At 37.9% G+C, this 19,403-nt stretch overlaps 1 protein-coding gene across 2 annotated transcripts in view; it reads left to right on the forward strand.

The window, feature by feature from the left end:
• The window catches only part of FGD4 (FYVE, RhoGEF and PH domain containing 4), a 50,844-nt gene that overhangs the window by 23,533 nt on the left and 7,908 nt on the right, over positions 1 to 19,403 (forward strand). For both annotated transcript variants that reach the window (XM_033058536.2, XM_033058538.1), the window contains exons 4-11: positions 2,520 to 3,006; positions 8,468 to 8,557; positions 10,485 to 10,630; positions 13,891 to 14,047; positions 15,132 to 15,270; positions 16,124 to 16,182; positions 16,790 to 16,936; positions 18,165 to 18,337. In XM_033058536.2, the coding sequence (XP_032914427.1) occupies positions 2,520 to 3,006; positions 8,468 to 8,557; positions 10,485 to 10,630; positions 13,891 to 14,047; positions 15,132 to 15,270; positions 16,124 to 16,182; positions 16,790 to 16,936; positions 18,165 to 18,337 (1,398 nt within the window). The remainder of the gene's footprint in view (positions 1 to 2,519; positions 3,007 to 8,467; positions 8,558 to 10,484; positions 10,631 to 13,890; positions 14,048 to 15,131; positions 15,271 to 16,123; positions 16,183 to 16,789; positions 16,937 to 18,164; positions 18,338 to 19,403) is intronic.

A 19,403-nucleotide genomic window follows, 5' to 3' on the forward strand; every position in this document is an offset into this window, starting at 1 on the left:
CTTACCTTCTTAAATAATTCTTGTAAATAGGGTGAAATCTACAAATTATTTGTAGTAGTAGGGCCATGCATTCCCTAAATGGCTTGCTTTGTAGTACTTGGTGATTTTGGTGGAAAAGGTCAGTGTTCTTGAGTTTAGATTCTGTGGTTTATGGGAACTTTGGGAAAAAAGAACCACAGTGTACACTGCTTTCACAAAATGGTGTTTCTGGGTCTCTTTAATTAGATGCATGTGATGCATCTCTAAGGAGATGCATTATAAACTCTGAGACAGAAGTTTCAAATCTATCTGCTCTGTATAAAGAGAGTGACTTTCCAGGAAGCCCATGACAGAGGAACAGCTCAAGAAACAATCCAGTGACAGTTGAGCATTGCTAGTTTTGGATGTGTTTTTGTCATGTTTCCTTGGGACACTGGAGTTCTGAAGGGATGCCCGTTGTGGGAGTGAATGCATGGTGTACAACAGAGTACACGAATGCATGACCTTCTGTGAAGCCAGACTAATAGCGCTTTCATTTAAAGAGTTTCCCCTCAAGATGGGTGAAATTTGATCCTTTACATGGAAGCAGCTGAACATTGCAAAAGTAGGTTTGTCCATTGGAATAGAAATAATTTCAGAACTTCATCTGCAGGAAGCTTCTGTCATTAGGCAGAGACTTAATTGCACTTGGTCATGACAGGTGCTCAGAGATGGGAAAAAGAGATCAGTGCAGCACTGAAGGTCCTGTGAATTATTTTAGTGCCAGTCTCTAATCCTGCTATCACTTTGTTTTCCAGTCTTCCTCCAAAGCTTTGACCATCTTTTAAACAGCGCAGTATCCTAAGAGATAAAAGTTTATCCTTTTTGAAAGAAAACTCTTCAGGTTCATTGTGCCCTACACTGCTGAGCCCTACATTTCTTACTCCTAGACTTGCCTGCTGCATTGTGCAGAAACTTCTTATATTTTGTGCAATCAAAGGAAACTATAAAGAAAGGAAGAAAAGTTTCTTGTTGATAGACCTTTTCAAGTAGGGACTTGTGGACTATGGGAAGCTGAGATGCTTTTGGGCAACATTATTAATTAGGTACACCAGTAATATCTGTCCAGTGACTAAATTCTACTCAAGTCTATGATCTCTGCTCATGAGAAACTTTCATGATTAGCGTGCTGAGTTCTGGATTATCCTGCTTTGGCAGTGGAGGTAACTCCTGTTTTTTGAACGAGCTCAACTCACAAACCGTGTCTTCTGTGAAGCTGAACTTCACTTTCAATTAATGATCTTGAAATGGCTAGGTAGCATGTTCATGAGCTGCAAACTGTGATTGTGAACTATAATAACTTATTTTCATTAGTCTATACAGCCTACAAGCATGTAGGCATGGCAGAAAGTTAATTAAACCTCTTTACTCAGTGCAGGCAATTGAAAAATGTATATTAATTTTATCCTGGAGTTAAGCTTATTTAATTAAAAAAAGAAGCATAATCTTTACATGACTAAAGAAAAAGTGATTTAATTTTTTTTTATGATATGATGGAAGAAGATTAAGCTAGTATAAGTTATTTTTGATCTGTGTGCACAAAAGTGCAGAATATGTTTGCAACATTTGTGTAAAGTATCCTATAAATAAGGAGTGAAAGTACAGTTTTTAAGCAGTTTTCATCCTTTCAGAAGATAGAGGTCCGTACTAGGAATAGTTAGAGGACAGTGAAGAACAGGAGATAATGTGTTTAAAACAGAGACAAATTTTGGAGGAAAAATTTTCAGAAAAGATGCAGCATGAAAAAAAGACATTGCTAACCAAGGAAACTGAAGAAGAAATGTGATAAAAATGTAAATTCTGAATAATATTTTGAACTAAGGAAAGGGATGTTAAATGTTCTGGAATGTGTTTCAATAATTTTTATTAATTAAAAAGCTGTTAGGGAATGGGCTACTTGATGGTTTAAGCAGTAGTCTAGGACTTGGGAAACCACAAGTCTTGCTCCATTTCTGCCCATAGCCTTCTGGGACACTTTGGACAAGTTGCTTCATCTATCAGTTTCCTGGTTTCCTGCTTTGTTTCATAGAACTAAGAATAGAAAAATTTAGGTTGCAAAATATAATTGAATTCAGCTGCCAACCCAGCACTGCCAAATCCACCACTAAACCACTAAACGTCAAGTGTCACATCTTCACATCTTTTAAATACCTCCAGGAATGGTGGCTCAAAGTCTTCCCTGGGCATCCTGTTCCAATGCTCGATGACCTTTCAGTGGAGAAATTTTTCCTAATATCCAATTTAAATCTCCCATATACATGAGATGCAAGACACATAGAGATGCAATGATTCAAAATGGACAAAACTCTGTGTTTCTGGTAAAAGAAGCTTACAAGAAAGCTTGAAGTTTTAAAGCATTTCAAGTCTCAGAACTTCCTAATATTAACATAGGAAAAAAAGATTATATATGGTGCAACTCTCCTATTTCACATACCAGAATTTTCTATAAGTCCATGTTTAACTCTGCTCTCATCAATGTTTTGTTTGCTTGGTGTTTTTAGCTCACTGAATCCTAGTGATTTGAAGAAAGATTCCTCTGTTCTCCACATTACTAAATCTCAAGGAAGATATGGGTCCACACCATCACCTCAGCCAAAACTCCCCTCCCAGCACTCACTACAGAAACAGGGAAACAGTAACACTGACAAAACTCAGGTTGCACAGCTGCCCACGGCCAACGGCGTCGCAGCCCAAGACCAGCCTGAGGATGAGGAGTGGCGATTGCCGGACCGCGGCTCGGCCGTGCCCAGCCCAGTCCCGGAGGATGCCATGGACAGCAGCTTGATAAACGGGGAAGGAGAAAGCTCTCGCAGGGAGTCCTTGCAGAGCGTGACTGCCTGCGAGGAGCAGATGCTCAACAGCTGCCACAGGACTCCCAACAGTGACACGCTGCTCCCATCCGAGAGTGAGCCTCCAGAAATTAATGCTAGTGTCGAGGAAGAGCCAGCTGAGGAAAGCAGCAAACAAGATCAACCTATAGAAACAAAGGTAAAGAGAGAAAATGGTTTCATTCTTGGTATATCACTACTCTTTGTATTTTCTCTAGGTTTTTATTTACAAAAATAGGCTTTGAGGAACAGGTCAGAAATTGAAAATCTTTTGGATATCTTTCCTCTGAAAAAAGATGAGAAAAAAATTTTGCTTGCCTTTTACCACACACTCCCCTCCTTTGTTCTTTTCTTCATCCCCTTGGCTCTTTCCCCATTAGTTATCTGAGGTTTTAAAAAAAAAAGTGAAATTCAAATATGTGTGCCTGTTTAGCACCATGCTTCAGCTGTGCCAACCTACAAGCGACACGTGTTAGTGGTGTATGTGAAATAAAATGCCATGTGTAGTAAACTGTAATGACAGAGCTTCGGGCAGAAGAGTTGTGTGAATCCCTAACTTGGATGGAGTTGTCAAGTCGAAGCTGGAAAGGCATTGGGAGTCTGCTAGTGATCATGTAGATGCAATGTTCAGGGTATATTAAATATATTACTTTTTAACAAGGAGAACCTATGATGAATTTGAGCTCCCTTGTAAGGAAGGTTTTAAATGCTCAGGCAAAGTAAGCGGGTGGAAGGAAATCTGTCATGGGAAATTAATGTCTGAAAAATGGAGCATATTTTTCACTTGTAAAAGTTTACTTTTACAGTTCTCCTCCTCATATCAAAGCAGTAAATATGATTAACAGTTCTGTCCCAGCCATCCCCTATGTGGCAGGGGGAGCTTGGCAGACCCTCCCAACCTTCCTCTTCACCACAGAGCCAAAGAGCTGATGCTGAAAAAGCTCCTCACTGCTGGTCAAGTGTGTGCTAGCCAGCCCTTGAGTCTGGTTAGCTGAGGGTCGCATACAGACGTGCCTGGAGGTAAATTCTGTGAGTGGAAAGGTGGCTCTCAAATTCTCATGTATTACAGGAGTAAATATCCTAGGTAAAGATAAGAAAGCAATGGGTTGTGTGGATTTTCTTCTTTTTTTTAGGGGTTGGTTTTTTTTCCAGTAATGAATACATGGCATGATCCCACCTAAGCATAAGTCTGGGTACAGTCCAAGGCACTTTTGGCCTGCCACACCTCTCATAATGTTTCTGTCTCTTGTGGGGTAATGCCTGTTTCCCGTCTCTATGCCTATAAAGTGCTGAATTCTCAGTGGGCACTGATGCTAACGTGAATCCAAGTCACGCAGTAAGGTGCTGGCAGCATTTTCAGGAAAAAGCTGAGAAGGGAAGCAGTTCTGTCTGTTTTAAAGTTCAGGAAGGAACTGACCAAATGCTAATGGCTGCAATCTCATTAAAATCTGTCTTTGAGCTGCTGGGACCAGCACGTGTGATCTGTTTTGTACTGACAATGAGTCAACTTGTGAGGTGGAATGTGATTGTAACTGGATGTATATTGTTCACTGGTGCTTGAAGGGTACAAAACCAAGAAAAACCTGTGACCAGGGTGACTTTTAAGCTTGGATTGGTGCAGAATCTGTAAAACTGAACTGGGTCACAGCAGCCTTTCCTGAGATACCTTGTGCAACCAGGACTTCCCCTTTAGTCTAGTGAGGTTAAGAAGTGTGTCTGCCACCCTTTACAGAATCAAACACTGATTTAGTTTGGATTAATGCAACCTGGAGATGGAAATCAGCCCTGTGGTGGTCTATCTAAGTAGCTGCTGCCATGCTGTCTGGATTAGGAGAAGGATGATGAGCAACAGGAGAGTTCTGGTGGAGCTTTAAGCTGTTTCTATGTTCAAGCACACACTGGTAAGAAGTAAGAGCGTTAGACAATCTGTGATTTTGCTAAATGCTTACTTAGTCATTATAGAATATTAAAACTGGGATGCAGTCCAGTTGAGTTGCACTGCACCGGATAACAGCACTCTCCTACTCTTTGATTAAAATGTAAGTACAATTGAATAAAAGCAAAAGGAGCAGATGCATGTGAGTCATAGTCAAACTTTGAGTCTGATATATGTATTTTGATGCTGATGCAAATTATCTTGTCTCTTGCATGCCATGTTTCTTAGTTCAGGAAAGAGCAGAAAGCAGTGCTCTCTCTCTTTGTAAATGTGTACATGTACAGTAGAAGTAATCCTAAATCCACAGCTGGAAGGGGTGAATTAAATTGGGGACTGGTCCAAACCAGTGCAGAAATTACTTTTTGGACTTGGAAAAAAAGGCTTGTTTTGAAATAGTGTTGCTCTCACAATTATTGCCCCCATCCTGTGCCCCTGCTTCCCCCTGCTCCCTCACTTATTACTGTAGATCAGACTAAAGACAGATAATTGCAGGTTCTGGAAAAAGTTGGGCAAAATTTATTAAATTTGGCAGTGACCTGAAACAATTTCCCCAAACAATCAGAGTAGAGTATCCTTTATTTCTCTTATTTACTGAATTAGTTTGAAAGTAATGAAACACAATCATAACAAGCAAAAAGGCAGTTAAAAGTGAAAAGTTTCCTGCCTTGCAGTAGAAACACCTTCTGTCATAAAGTTTAGTTTGTCTAAACTGCTGAGGCTGAATAGTACAAGATCATCTCAATCAATTAACTTCCTGGATAGCATCTTGTGGGGAATCTGCTGCTACAGTTAACTGAAGACAAGAGGACAAATGTGCCAGTGTTTGTTGTGAGACTGGTAGGAAATAGGGATACAGACTGCTGCATGCCACAGATGGGGAAGAATCCACTGAACATCCTATATAAAGTCCTTATATGATGTCTTCTTTCAATGATAGTGCCGGGAGCTCTGATGTTTCAGATGCAAAACCTGGTGGAGATACTGGATTTCTAAATGTTGGGAGAAGTTTCAGTTTAACCAGGGTAAAATTTTTGGTTTTGCAAAGTTAATTCTCTGCCAAGAAATGTTTTACTGTTGAAAAATTTGAGAGGTTCTACCAACTTCTTGATTCTACATTTTTTTGGTCTTCTTTAGGGACAGTAGTGGGAACAAAGCTGTGTATCTTCAGCAACCAATATAAATACATAAATCTTCTTGTGAATACTCACTTCTTTAGGGATACCAGGATCTTTCCGCTTTCTTGGTTGCTGTGCAAGAAACAAGCACAGTGTAATTCAAATTATATTTGTTCATACTCTACTTCTCTCACTCTGGGTTGTTTAATATATTCTTTCAAAGCCCTTGGGGCCAGGGCTATGCCTGAATAAAAGTGAATCATATACATCACTGTCATGTTGTCAGGTACAGTTTTCTTGACAGGAGATGGCTCCTGTTTGGTTTGAATAAGAAGAAAGTTCATATTTCACCACCATTTTTCACACCTCTTCCTAATTTCAGAGTTCAAAATTACTTATTTTCATTTCTTAAGCATTCATAGTAATATAATTTTTTCTAAGGATGAGCAGCTTTGTACTAAAGAACTAGATCCAGGTGAAACATTTACTGTAAGCATTGGAATAAAGATTCAGTTTTGCAGTCCCTGCTGATGCAACTCTTGGTCTCATACTCTGATATTTTGGTCCTCAGATGAAATCGTGTACCTGTGTAATGTAAATACAGATGTTCTCTATATAGCACACAAGCCATTTCTGCTTGGTTTTATATGTTGAGTTGCCAAGTGTTATGGATTGTCACAGAAGTTTGAAATGTTCCTTGAAATAATTGTTCCCTGAAGTCATCTTCCCTGCCCTCAACAACACCTCCTGCTTCCCCCTTGAGGAGGGGCTGAAAGAAAAGCAGTAGTAGAGTTTTCTGCTAATTTTGAACTGATCTAACCTTGTAGGTGGGTGTTCTTATGCTGGAACAAGAACATGCCACAGTGATTAAAGCATAACTCATCCACTATGTGCATTTTCCCCCCACATATAAGATCCCTCTGTCAGGTAGTGCAATTGATGTAGAAAGGAGATGCAGGCTCAAGAATTAAGATGTGTAAGGTTGATTCTGAGAGGTTAGGAAACCTGAGCTCAGCTCATTTTATGTGATTTTTTTTGTGTTTGTTATGCATGATTTTCCCTCTCTTAATTAGTTCAAGTAATTTAAAAACTACAGATTGGTTCTATAGCACTGCTTCAGGGAGAAAGTGGGGTTCTGGGTTAAGAAAAAAAAAAATTACTGAGAAACCAGTAATCTCCATGGTTTTGTGCCTCAAGTCCACATGTGAGATCTTTTGTAAATGGCTGCACTAAGCTGCAAGCTGTACTATAATAGCTAATCCTCCAGCTCCCTGCAATGTCTCTTGACAGCACTTAAAACACTGTAGGTTACTGTGGTTGCTATGCTGATTTAAACAGATTTAATGAACAGCTTTGAAGTCACTACTGAAAGCCTGTTTTTAGGGAAGAGGTTTGCCATGTAGCAGTGCAACTGTGAACACAGCAGATTAGAACTGAAATATGCTGAAATTTGGAATACTTATTGAATATCAAAATGGGGAAAAATGCACTGAACTCCCTTCAATATAAGACCGTACTTTAATGTTCAGTATTCTTCACACAATTTTTGTAAAGGTACTAGCAAATATATATCATACTCTTGTGGGAAGCAGTGTGCAGTTTGAAATCAGAAACCACTCTCTCAAGCTCTACTCTTTATTTTTTTTTAATGATGAATTTTTATGGTTTGTCTAGCAATTACCAGTTTCCCATAAGCACTGTGATAATACTGGCATTTATTTCAGGAAGACTCTGATGTTGTTAGATGTGAATGCACTATCGCTAGATCTGGAGAAAGAATCTTGTAACGGAAGTGTCAGTTTATTGAGCCTGACACTTGCAAGCCTGAGGCATTTCCCTAATGTTTTCATATTGCAGAAGGCTCTCCTTTCATTGTTTATTTTGGACTAATTTAGCCCAGCAACTTATAATTATATATTCTAACATACTTAGTTTAATATTAAAAATTGAATGAATGTTTTGAGTTCGTGATCTGCAGAAGAATCAGAAATATATTTTGTGGAATAAAAGATTTTAAAATTAAAACTTCCCTAAATATGCAAAAATTATTTCCTTAAAGACATAATGAAGGAGTCCTCTAATTGCAGTCAACAATTATTCAGCAGTGAATGTATTGGTGAACATAAAACATTTTGTACCACATTTTTCAGTAATTTTGTTGTGCAAAGAACACACAGTTCAAATAACACTAAGTACTCCCATCTGTTCCCTCTTACTCTGCAAATCAGTTCTTCCAGCTCTGAAAGGTCAGTGGTACTCCATTACCAGGATGTGAGTAGGGAGTTGGTGCTTTGGCAAAGATCTCTATACAAACTGGAAAATACTAAATCTTTTAGGCTTTGAATTTTGCTCTGCAATTTGACTGATTTTTAACATTCTCTGACTTATGTATGTGTTGATTAAACTGTGGGAAATTATGTATTTTTAAAAGTTGGTGTTTATTACTAAATGTTAAATTTGTATTTCAGTTTTTTGACTATATGGTAGTCATAAGTGTTTTCAAAATTCTTAAATTATTAATTAATTATGTTTTCTTCAGTATCCTAAGAACTGCTTTTATTTTCCTCCAGGAGACAGATGAGCAGAAACGTCACAAAATTGCCAATGAACTTCTGCAAACAGAAAAAGCCTATGTTAGCCGGCTTGATCTCCTAGATGGGGTACATTTTTCTCTAATTTGCTTTTATTGTGTTGCCTTGAATTCACTCAAATGGTTATGCATGAGTGTGGGTACAAATTACATGAGATGTGGCACGTTTTTGACATTTTGCTGATTTTCTGGTCAGTCATTTTCTCTTGCCACAGGGCTTTGAGTTTGCTTCTGTTTTAAGAATGCTACATTTTTAATAAGTATTAGAATTTTGTGACTATTAATGCAATATGTTTTGTGTGTGGAGACGTCACTATAAGCAACAGCATTACGTGCTGGTAGCCAACAAGGAGGATGGATAACCATGTCTTGGCTTCCAGTGAATTGGAGTGAATGTTACAATCCCCCACTCATTAGAAAATTACTAAATCCTTCTGATTTGAACCACCCAATCAGAATTATTCTTTCATCCCAAAGAATCTAGAAGTTGTCCATGCCAAAAAATATATCCTCTATTTTCCCATTAAATATTTAGAAACACAGATTACTATTCCTGCAAGGAAAGAGTTGGACTCTCATGATTTGTAGAATCTAGCTGGTATTTCTTAAATGTAAAAGTCTGTACTTGAGTATTTTTCTTTCCTAAGTTTTGTTTACTTTCCACATAACACATATACATTTTACCTGGATGCCTCTAGCCTTGCATTGCCTTAGTAGAGGATATTTTTCTCTGACTTCACTGTTTAAATTCCTCAGATCCAATGCAGAGGTTTTGTACAAACAGTTGATTAAAAGTAAAAGTCTCAACTGATACAAAAATTGTTCAGGCTGCTTGGGGATCTAAGTAATTGTCCTCATGAAAGTGGGTTTACACAGCAGACCCACATAATGATGGATATATGGTGACTTTTAGAGAAGTTTAAAAATAAAAAATTATGTTTACTTCCTTCATAGATTTTTCTGATGGGTAATGTACAATTGTTTTCCTTGATGGCTCCATAAATGTACTACTATGTCTGTTTTCCAAATATTAACTGGAGAGAATTCTGAAAAGAGTTTCAAACTCTTTTCAGCTCACCTGCTGCTAATGAGAGGAAAGCAGAAGACTGGGAAGGGACTGTTATGTTTCTAAACTTGGTTAAAATTTGTGTCATCTTTATGGTCTTCAAAGTAACGAACTGTCCTGTTGGTAATGCAGCGAACTGGGCATGTTTTAGACATGACATTTTTCCTTCTAAGACACTCCTGCTGTTTCAGTTGGGGGTGATCAAAGTTCCTGTCTTCAGACTCTTTTCTTCTTTTCCAAGTCCTTACCCAGACTTCCCTTTCTAGGGACATACAATCCATTCAAGTGTGGGAGAGGGTGGCAGAGGGACTACGGCTCTCCAAAAGCACTTTTTGGGGATGTGCATATTAAAAGATGCACATTTTGTAGCTGTACCCAGTCAGGTTGAGCCCTGAGAAAGAGAAGGAATACATTTATTTTTTAGAAGAGACTATAGCCCACTCAGAACTGGGTCCCTTCTGTACTTTAGATGATTTGTGGGGACCACTCACAGTCTGCCAACTGCTTTGATTTCAAAAGGATAAGAGGATACAGCATTGAAGGAAAGTGGTGGGACTAATGGTGATCAGACATCATGCTAACTGCAAAGAACAGAAGAGTAGAAAATACAACTGGAAGACTGGGAAAGCTGAGATGATCTAGCTGTTGAAACAGACAGGATGTCTGGAGCTGATCCCAAATGGCACTGCTTCAGTTTGGCTCTCCTTACATCTGCTCTGCCTGCAGTACTCTCCTGGCTTATAAGAATAAAAGTGGGGTGTAAGGAGAGTAGAAACTTTTCACTTCCAGTGAGGGAAAGGCAGTGAATGATTTCACTACTGATCTATATTATTGAAATATTAATCTTGCTTCAGCTGTAGCAGGAGGGATGCTCTTCCATTGGTTAGATATAATAGACTGACAGGTTTGGGGCTCTTTTTCTGTATTGCAGGTATTCTATTCCAGACTCCTTGAGGAAGCCAACAGAGGTTCATTTCCACCTGAAGTGATTAATAAAATATTTTCAAACATTTCATCAATAAATGCCTTCCACAGTAAATTCTTACTTCCGGAACTTGAAAAACGAATGCAAGAATGGTAAGAGGCACTTCACTGCTAATACACTCCTAAAACTGTATCTGTAGAAACTCTCTTGCAGGATTGAGGTAGGGAAAGTATCTTCAAATTGAGCTCTCCAGGCCCAGGAAGCACTGTGAGTAAGAGAACATCTACTTTTCCTCAGGATGTGACTCAGCAGAGGACTTGCATCATTTGCTCAAAATAAAGGACATGGATCTCATTGAAGCCAGTAAGATTACTCATGATCAAATGTCTTCCTAAATTAGGGGTTCAGACTCAAATTATGTGCTACCTGGTGAATTAATTGCACAGAATACAAAATTGAGGTAAATTACATATATGTGGTTTACAATAATGCTGAAGTACAGTAACCTTTGTTGTTACTGATTTTTATAATAAGGTGGGACAGCTTCTTCTTCTATGCTTTAGTTTTCTTTTTGAAATTAAAATTCGTGTCAGATATATTTTAGGACCATTTTCTCCTCAGCTTTTCTTGACCTCTCTTTGGAGGCAGCAAGGATAGAAGAGGTGTAAATATACTGTGTAATAATTATGTACAGTATCTTTATCCTGCCTTGGGGGTAGGAGGTGTGTGTTTGATTGTGGACATATTAAAACATAGCCATGCATTTTTAGTCTCTTCTATGTAATTGAGAAAAGGAAAAGGTTTCAGACCATTGCCTTCCCCACCTTTCTTGGGAAAAAGGACAATCTGACTTAATGAGAAATTGCAAGTAAAATTTCATCCAGTTATCTCACCTCAGCACTTGTTTGGCTCCTATATTCTATGTTATCTAGAACTGATTATGAGGAATTCAAGTGTTTTCCTGTTACAGTATCATATAATTCCTTTATTGTCAAAAAGCACACCAAAATGAGAAGAAAAAAAAGAGGTTTTGTGATATATATGAAAATCTTAGACCACAGAGTGGTGCTTTAGACAACAGCTGTATATCTTCTGATTCTGTAAGATGATTTCCCTTTAAGTGATGATTCTTTAAAATAGAATACTTACTGTGCACAAACACATGGTACCTTTGTGTAGTCTATAATACAAGGAAGTAAAAAAATTGTAAACATTGTGAAATATAAGAAAGCTTATACTTCAAGTTCCCCACAGAATGACTTGAGTAAGTGAAACCTACCCATTTTTTTAAAGAAAAGTTGAAAAAATCTGATAGGAAATATGAATGCCTGGATTGCACTAGAGTGCATGTTCTTGAGAAGTGGAGTTTAGATCTTTAAAAAACAGCTCACACCACATTATGTCAGTCAGTGCTGTGTAATTTGAAATTAAATACACAATGTAATCTTAAAATTCTTCTCTAGACACTTTATGGAGCAGAGAATAATGGGTTGCCTTACTTAACATATTTGCAAAATGCCAAACTGCTCACTATCTTGTGTGTATAATTATATGGCTTCAAAGGTTGAAAAGTGTTTTTGGAGATAAGCTTTGACTCTTGGTGCAGAGCTGATAAAATGCATCACAAGGATATTATCTTTTCCACACTGTGTGAAAACAACTTTATGCTGTACCTGAGACAGCCTGTTTAAATGTCCTTGAAACATTGTTCTTTTGGGAGGAGTTAGAAAAAGGGGTGCACTTGAAGACTGCTTTTTCTGATCATTGGTGTAAGAAAAATCTGGGGTAATTTTCTCTCCCCATCACTGGTCTCTGAAATTGTCTGGCACAATAGCTTCTGCCATATACAGTCTTCTCAGCAGTTCCTCTCATTACACACAAGAAATTCAGTATGTTCTATGGGTAGTTTAAGTGTTTCTATTATTCTTTATCTTCCAAAAAAAGCTAGGTAAAAATTTCTGACTCTTTCCTTGGGTTGTGGTTTGAATTGAAAACTTAGAGTAAAAATGCATGATTTTGTAACTGGGAAAGCAGACCAAAAGCAAATTCTTCTTTTTTTGGAAGAAAAGGCAGTGTTAATCTAAACTTATCAAGTGAAAGTGAAATTGTCTGGTAGCTGCATTTTGAATGAGTCAAGCAACAGCTGGAGCTGAATACCTCTTGCAGCATATGGCTTGAAAACACTGGAAACAGCATCATTACAATATAATTCCCATGAAAAGTGTGTAACAGAGCATAACAGACCATAACAGTGATCCCATGCCATAGAATCAAGTGTGTAACAGAGCATAACAGTGATTGCAACTCCCCTTCCATGGGCAGGGACACTTTTCACTAGACTATCAAATAAAATGATTAAATACCCTGAGTCTTCCGTAGCCAAGGATGACCAGTAGAACGCTTGGGAATTACATAAGAATTCTGCACGATTTCAGAGCCCAACTCCCCACCTGCATTGTCCGCTCATTGCCAGCCCCAGCAGCAGCCCAGTCCTCTGCCAGGTGTTACCCAGGAATTCTCTGTCCTGCAGAGGCAGCTGCAGCTGGAGCACTTTTTTGACAGTCCTGCAATATTCACTATTCAAATATAACTCTTCTGTTCTGCACAGCTTTTCTCTCAGAGAAGTGGTGTGTCGGAGTGGGCTGTAGAAGTAATTGCAGTAGAATTTTTTACTTTAGACCGCTAAGGGAACAATTCTTTCAGACTTTCAGAAATCCATACTGAGATAGCGAGTTTCTGAGTCTGTCCCTGAAAGTAAGACATGAAATGTGCTTCCTGTTGAATTACTTGGAGATGCCTGTGTGATACTCCACATTTTTTGCGTGCCTTAAGACTGCAGCTTCTCTCAGCCTCTCCATCCATTACTTTACTATTCTGTTTTATCTGCCATCAGGAACTGGGAAAAATGTAGGAAAGTTCTTGCAAAAAACTAGAATCCAAGAGATTTTCTTTCCTTCATATGTTTCCTTAGATAAATATAGATTTTTAAAAAGTTAATACATATGTTTGTACAAGGCACAGAGTGGAAGGTGTGCAGAATGAGTTTAGACCTCAAACCGAACCACAGGTTAGGTATTTTAAGGGTTAAATTATGGTTTAAAGAAGATAATGTAGTTTTAAGGAACTGCAGATAAAATAAATTAGGCCATGTTTTGTAAAAGAAATCTTTCATGCCTTCAATTTCTAGCTTTTCTTATTTTAGTCCTCTACATGACCTGTGGGGTTTATACATCATCAAAAGGGATACAAACACTCTTTCAATGTGAACTCGGATTTAATGCTCACGTTGGAACTCCATATGAGGCAATCCCAAACAGAAGGATTTTCTGTTAAACACTTGAAACCTTTTATAACCTTGTGTGACTTTTTTTCTTTCCTGTTTGCTCTGAGATTCCACCCTCTTACTTTGCAGGACTACCACCCCTAGGATTGGAGATATTCTGCAAAAGTTGGCTCCTTTCCTCAAGATGTACGGCGAGTACGTGAAGAATTTCGATAATGCAATGGAATTGGTGAAAACGTGGACTGAACGGTCACCTCAGTTCAAATTCATTATTCAAGACATTCAGGTAATGGGGAGAATAATGTCGATTCTCAAATAGTATATAAAAATGCATAGATTTGTGGATGAAAAGAAGGATTAAAGAGAAAATTAAATACCAAATAGAATCAAAGTAGCTGTTTTTATCCACTTCACACTGCATTTTTCCCTTCTCCTTCCTGCATAGGTGCACAACCCACCCACAAAAATCCAGTTTTTTCTCCTGCAAAATAGAGGAGCAAATTGTAAAGGCTGGAACATCTGAAGACTAAAAAACTCGTGCATTTTGTTGTAAATACCCTTTTAAGATAAAGTGAAAAGGCAGTGCAACTCTAGATCCCTGCACTGCATCCAGTGATATTGTGTTTGCTCACAGCAATGCTGAGCACAGAGAGCTGGAGAGCCCAGGCATGCCAGTCTTTTCCAAAGGCTCGATTCACACCCTCTGGTGCTCCCTGTGGGTATCTCTGGGAATGGGCAGGTGTGTGTCCTGCTGCAGTCTGAGCACTTAGAAATAGGATGAAATATTCCTACTTAAATTTTACTGCTCTGTGGGGTCTTGCGGTTGTAAGCCAGAGAAGAAAACAATGTATGTTTTAATGTAATTTTTGTTTTTATAATCTAATTGCATCTAAGATTATGGAAATGAGTATTCATCTTAAGATATGAGGGAGGGACACTGCTGAGGGAGTTGACATTGTGAATGAAACTCCAGGAAAGCATTCCCTCCTCAGATAGGTAAAACATACCTCTGTAGCCCATTAAAATGATTGTTTACAATATGTGGTCATGAACTGTTCTTATCAATTCAGAAGTATTTCTCTTGTCTGTTACTACAAACCTATTTTAAAATACACTGGAGTTTAAAAGATTATTTTTGTTAAGACTTTTTAGTAAGACTGTCAAATTCTTAGAAAAGTTTTTACACTTTTTTTTTCTTTGTGAAGATTTTCTGATATCTGATTCGGTAAAACAGTTCTTTATTCCTTCAGAAGACCTATCATGCATGTTTCAAAATACATTATTTATGTTTCATCAACCATAACTTTTATTTTATGGTATCGTAATGACATTTTTGCCTGCTTCATTGAAATATGTTTACAATTTTTTAGAAGGAAAAAGTGTGTGGAAATTTGACATTGCAACATCACATGCTAGAACCAGTCCAACGCATTCCACGCTACGAGATGCTTCTAAAGGACTACCTAAGGAAATTGCCTCAGGATTCCCTAGACTGGAAAGATGCTGAAAGTAAATATCTTCAGGCCATTAAAGGAGCTATAATAAGATATTAGTAAGAAGATACTGTAAATTAAAGATATTTTCAGGAAAGACAAAGTAAAGAATTACCCATGAAAGTAATGATAGAATTTCTTTAGTGGAATCATAGCATTCCTTAAAAAAATATGTTTGAATTGAAGTTAATGTAAAAACCATAAAGCCTCTAGCACTCTCCTGGAGCACATAAGTTTTATCTTGGTTTTGGAATAGCACACAGGTTTGATTTGTTTGCTTTGCAGATGATCAGGGCTTGTGGTGGCTTTTTAATTTAGTTTTTTTTTTTGTGTTGGCATTTTGGTTTGCTTTATGCACATTTGGAATGTGTGACTGTTATTTGTAAAAAAAAAAAGAGAAGTTAGACTCATTGTAATTTTAAACTTCTGCAGGGAAAAAGCACAACTCACTTCTAAATATTTCCTATTTAGTACCATTACAGTAAACACTTGTAAGATGAAAAAATATAGTTTGACTTTTTTGCACTAGAGGGAAAGCAACATGGAGAAAAGAAGGGAGAGAACCATGACTGTTCTTGTCACAAAAAAATGTGACTCAAAGTGCTGAAGTGCTACAGTAATAATTCTCTTCTGGTCTTTCCATGTTATAATTTCTATTTAGAGGCTGACTTTTTTATGCCTTCCATTTTATCTTGTTTTCTTTTTATTGCTAACTGAAGAAATTTGTTGTGCTTTGTAATTTACATAAAAACAACAAACATTTTTGTAGAATTACCCCTGTGTCCCCCCTCTTTTTCCCCCTATGTAGCACATAAATAAGTAAAAGTGCAGCTTTTTGGTTTTACTTCTTTTCTTTTTCTTCTGTCTAGAATCCCTGGAAATTATATCCACTGCAGCAAGTCACTCGAATAGTGCAATAAGAAAAATGGTAAATGATCCTTGTTTCCCTGTTCGCTTTTCAATATATTATATTTCAATATTTGGTGAAGCTAGGAGAGTGAATTGCAAATCTTCCCTAAAATGACAAGAATTGGTTTCTTGGGTCAAAGTGATTGTTCCTACTTAATGTATTTATACAGCTTCTGGAAATGAGAGAAAAAATCTGTCATTGCATGAATTCTCTCAAGTGGAAAATGGGACAGACTTAGTTCTTCTCCTGACTCAAATCACTCATACTGCACTGAACTCTTAACCTTGTTTAATCTGTTTCTCTGAGTGCAGGATAATGTTTGTTTCTCTGCCTGATTGGGCTGGGATGATAGGATCTTAATTGAAATGTGAGATGTTTTGGGCAAGAAGTAATGCAGACTGTATAAACAAATGCATTTTAGAAATTACCAAGGATATCACATTTCTAAAAATACTGCTTGCTTTATCAACTAAATTAATCAGTCAGACCACACACACTGAGTATAAATATGTTTTCCAAAACTAACAGTCTCCAGATTTATACTAGCTCCCATCATTTAATTTAAACTGCATAAAGATCTGTGCTCTCAATTATTAAGTTTTATAACTGCATTTTCACTGTAAAGGAGAATCTAAAGAAGTTGTTAGAGATATATGAGATGCTGGGAGAAGAGGAAGACATTGTGAATCCTTCAAATGAGCTGATAAAAGAAGGACAGATCCTTAAACTGGCTGCTCGCAACACATCTGCTCAAGAGCGGTATCTCTTCCTGGTGAGTATGGTGGCTGCTGGTCATGAGAACTTTGAAATTCTCATTAAACTGAAATGTAAAAGCTTAGGATCTTTGCCCTGGTAGATTGTGTTGAGGTCCCAGTAAGTCTCATGGTTCTGTGGGAGCTTTTTATTGCGTCAGGTCATCCTCTCAGCTGGAATTCAAAAAGTACAGCCATGCTCCCTTACAAGTCCCTTGGAAAAGGTTTGGTGGAGTTTGTTGCATCCCATGCCTTGAAAATTGCTGATACATTTTTGCTCAGGGTCTCTGGCATGGCCACTCATCTGATTAATAAAGAGTGGTGACAAGATGTTGAGGCACAACTCCTCCTTATCTGTACATCAAACAAAAGCAGAAGTCATAGTAAGACCTCAGTTTGGGCAGACAGCTGACCTAAATGATGGTCCCTTCATAGGGGAGGTGACAAGGTCAAATGTGCTGTGCCTGTGATGCAGACTAGGAAATAGTCTAGTCAGGATTTCTATGCAATAGGATTCAGCTGAAGTGAGTTTTTCTTTTTAATAATTAATTTTGAGAAAAATGAGAGGGGGAAAAAAGTGAGAAAATTAAACATTTTATATCTGGTTTAATAACTGTGCTTCTAGGCTGGGGCTTTAGATATTTAAACATTATTTAAAGTTCCAGTTTAATAAAGGAATATATCTTTGGCCTGTTCATGTACTATTTTTTTCCGCCTGTGATACGGAGGGTTTCAGCAAATGGAAACTTTAAGAAATATTCTTTTTGTATTGAAGAAAAGACAAATAATGGCTTCAAATAACATTAGTTACAACTTGTACAAAACAAAATTATTTTGATACAGGATAAATATAAATGCATATGGTGAAGGAAGAGTCCTTATTCTACAATTTACAGTAGGTTTTGCAGAATTGGAGTGCAAGAAAGGGTACTTGGTTAGAAAAGCTTTATGTTGGCATAGAGTATGTGGCCTGAGTATAGTTTGATAATAAATACTATGAAGAATGCTGCATATGCAGAACAATTATTCTTACATTCACTGAAGCTGTCCTTAAAAACTATTCCTAAAGAAATAAGAAAGAGAAGTTGTCTTGCATTAGAGCTTCTCGTGTACCAGCTGATCAGGACACAACCTGCTTCCTCACCCATCAAGTCTAGTTTTGTGACATTGTCCAGCTCTCAGTGGACATACTATGGCTTTATATGTGTTTTTATTAGTGCAAAACCATGTATTTATTTTTCCCCCCAGTTTAACAATATGTTGCTCTACTGCGTCCCCAAATTCAGCCTGGTAGGATCCAAGTTCTCAGTTCGAACCAGAGTGGGCATTGATGGCATGAAGATTATAGAAACTCACAATGAAGAATATCCACACACTTTCCAGGTGTCTGGAAAAGAGCGGACACTGGAGCTGCAGGCCAGGTAAGCAGTCTTTTTAGCCTGTTTCTTGAGATCAAATATACAGAAGACTAGATTAACAGATTTGAACAGCAATGCAGTGGATTTCATCTTAATATTGGTGTTTTGAAAATAGCTTGGGCTGCCAAAAAAAAATGAATTGTAGGTCCAAGAACCGTTCTGAGCAGATGATGTATCTAGGATGCATAGCACATTGGCTGACTTTGCAGAAAAGCCCAAGGTAGCTGTGAATGGGCTGGCTGGGAATTTGAGAGCAGTGCCAAGGCAGCCTTTATGACTGAAGTGTTTCAGGACACTGGGTGTGTTAATCACTGATGCCCCTGGGATGTGAGCTGCCCTGGTCCAACAAACAAAGCTCTCCCTCCCAGTGGTTTATCTCCACAGAACAGAGTTTTCTGCAGCATTAGGTGGGCATCTGCTTTCCTCTGTTCCTCAGACCCATTTCTCATCTACTTGTTTTCTTCCAACCCACGTATCAACCTTCTCCTGGGAGGCAAGCTCTCCTTTTAGTTCTTGGGTCCTTTTCCTCCAGGCACACTTTTCTGACTGGCATTTTCTCTCCTTTCCAATTTACTAGTTCTTGTATCCTCCTTTTACTGAGTTACCTTCCCCTTACCTTTTTGCATTGCCTAGACTAAATTGTCCCAGTCTAGACTCAAATAAAATGAGATGCTCCTTCTCCCCTCTTGAGCCTGCTTAAAAATCCATTCTTATCACTCAGGGTTTCATTGCAGAGAGGTGAGGATTAAATAAGCAGGAAAATGTCCATGGTGAGTGCAGTTCTGTGTTGGCACCATGTATTTGGGGACAAACCATAGCTTGCTAGCCAATGAGCTTGCAAGCTACTTTCCATTATGGAAAACCTGTAATATTTAATGAGAATTACAGCAGAGAAGGTGCAAAGATAACAGTACATATATATTTACCTACATTTTATTTCATTTCAAATTAAATATATACTTTGAAAAATGACACAAAAAACCCCTTTCTACTAAGATCTGCAGGATTTCTGGGGCATGTTTTTGACTATCAGTCATATCTACTGTAAATTACTGTGTGATATCTAAAT

Source organism: Catharus ustulatus, chromosome 4, assembly GCF_009819885.2.
Source record: "Catharus ustulatus isolate bCatUst1 chromosome 4, bCatUst1.pri.v2, whole genome shotgun sequence".
Taxonomy (NCBI): domain Eukaryota; kingdom Metazoa; phylum Chordata; class Aves; order Passeriformes; family Turdidae; genus Catharus; species Catharus ustulatus.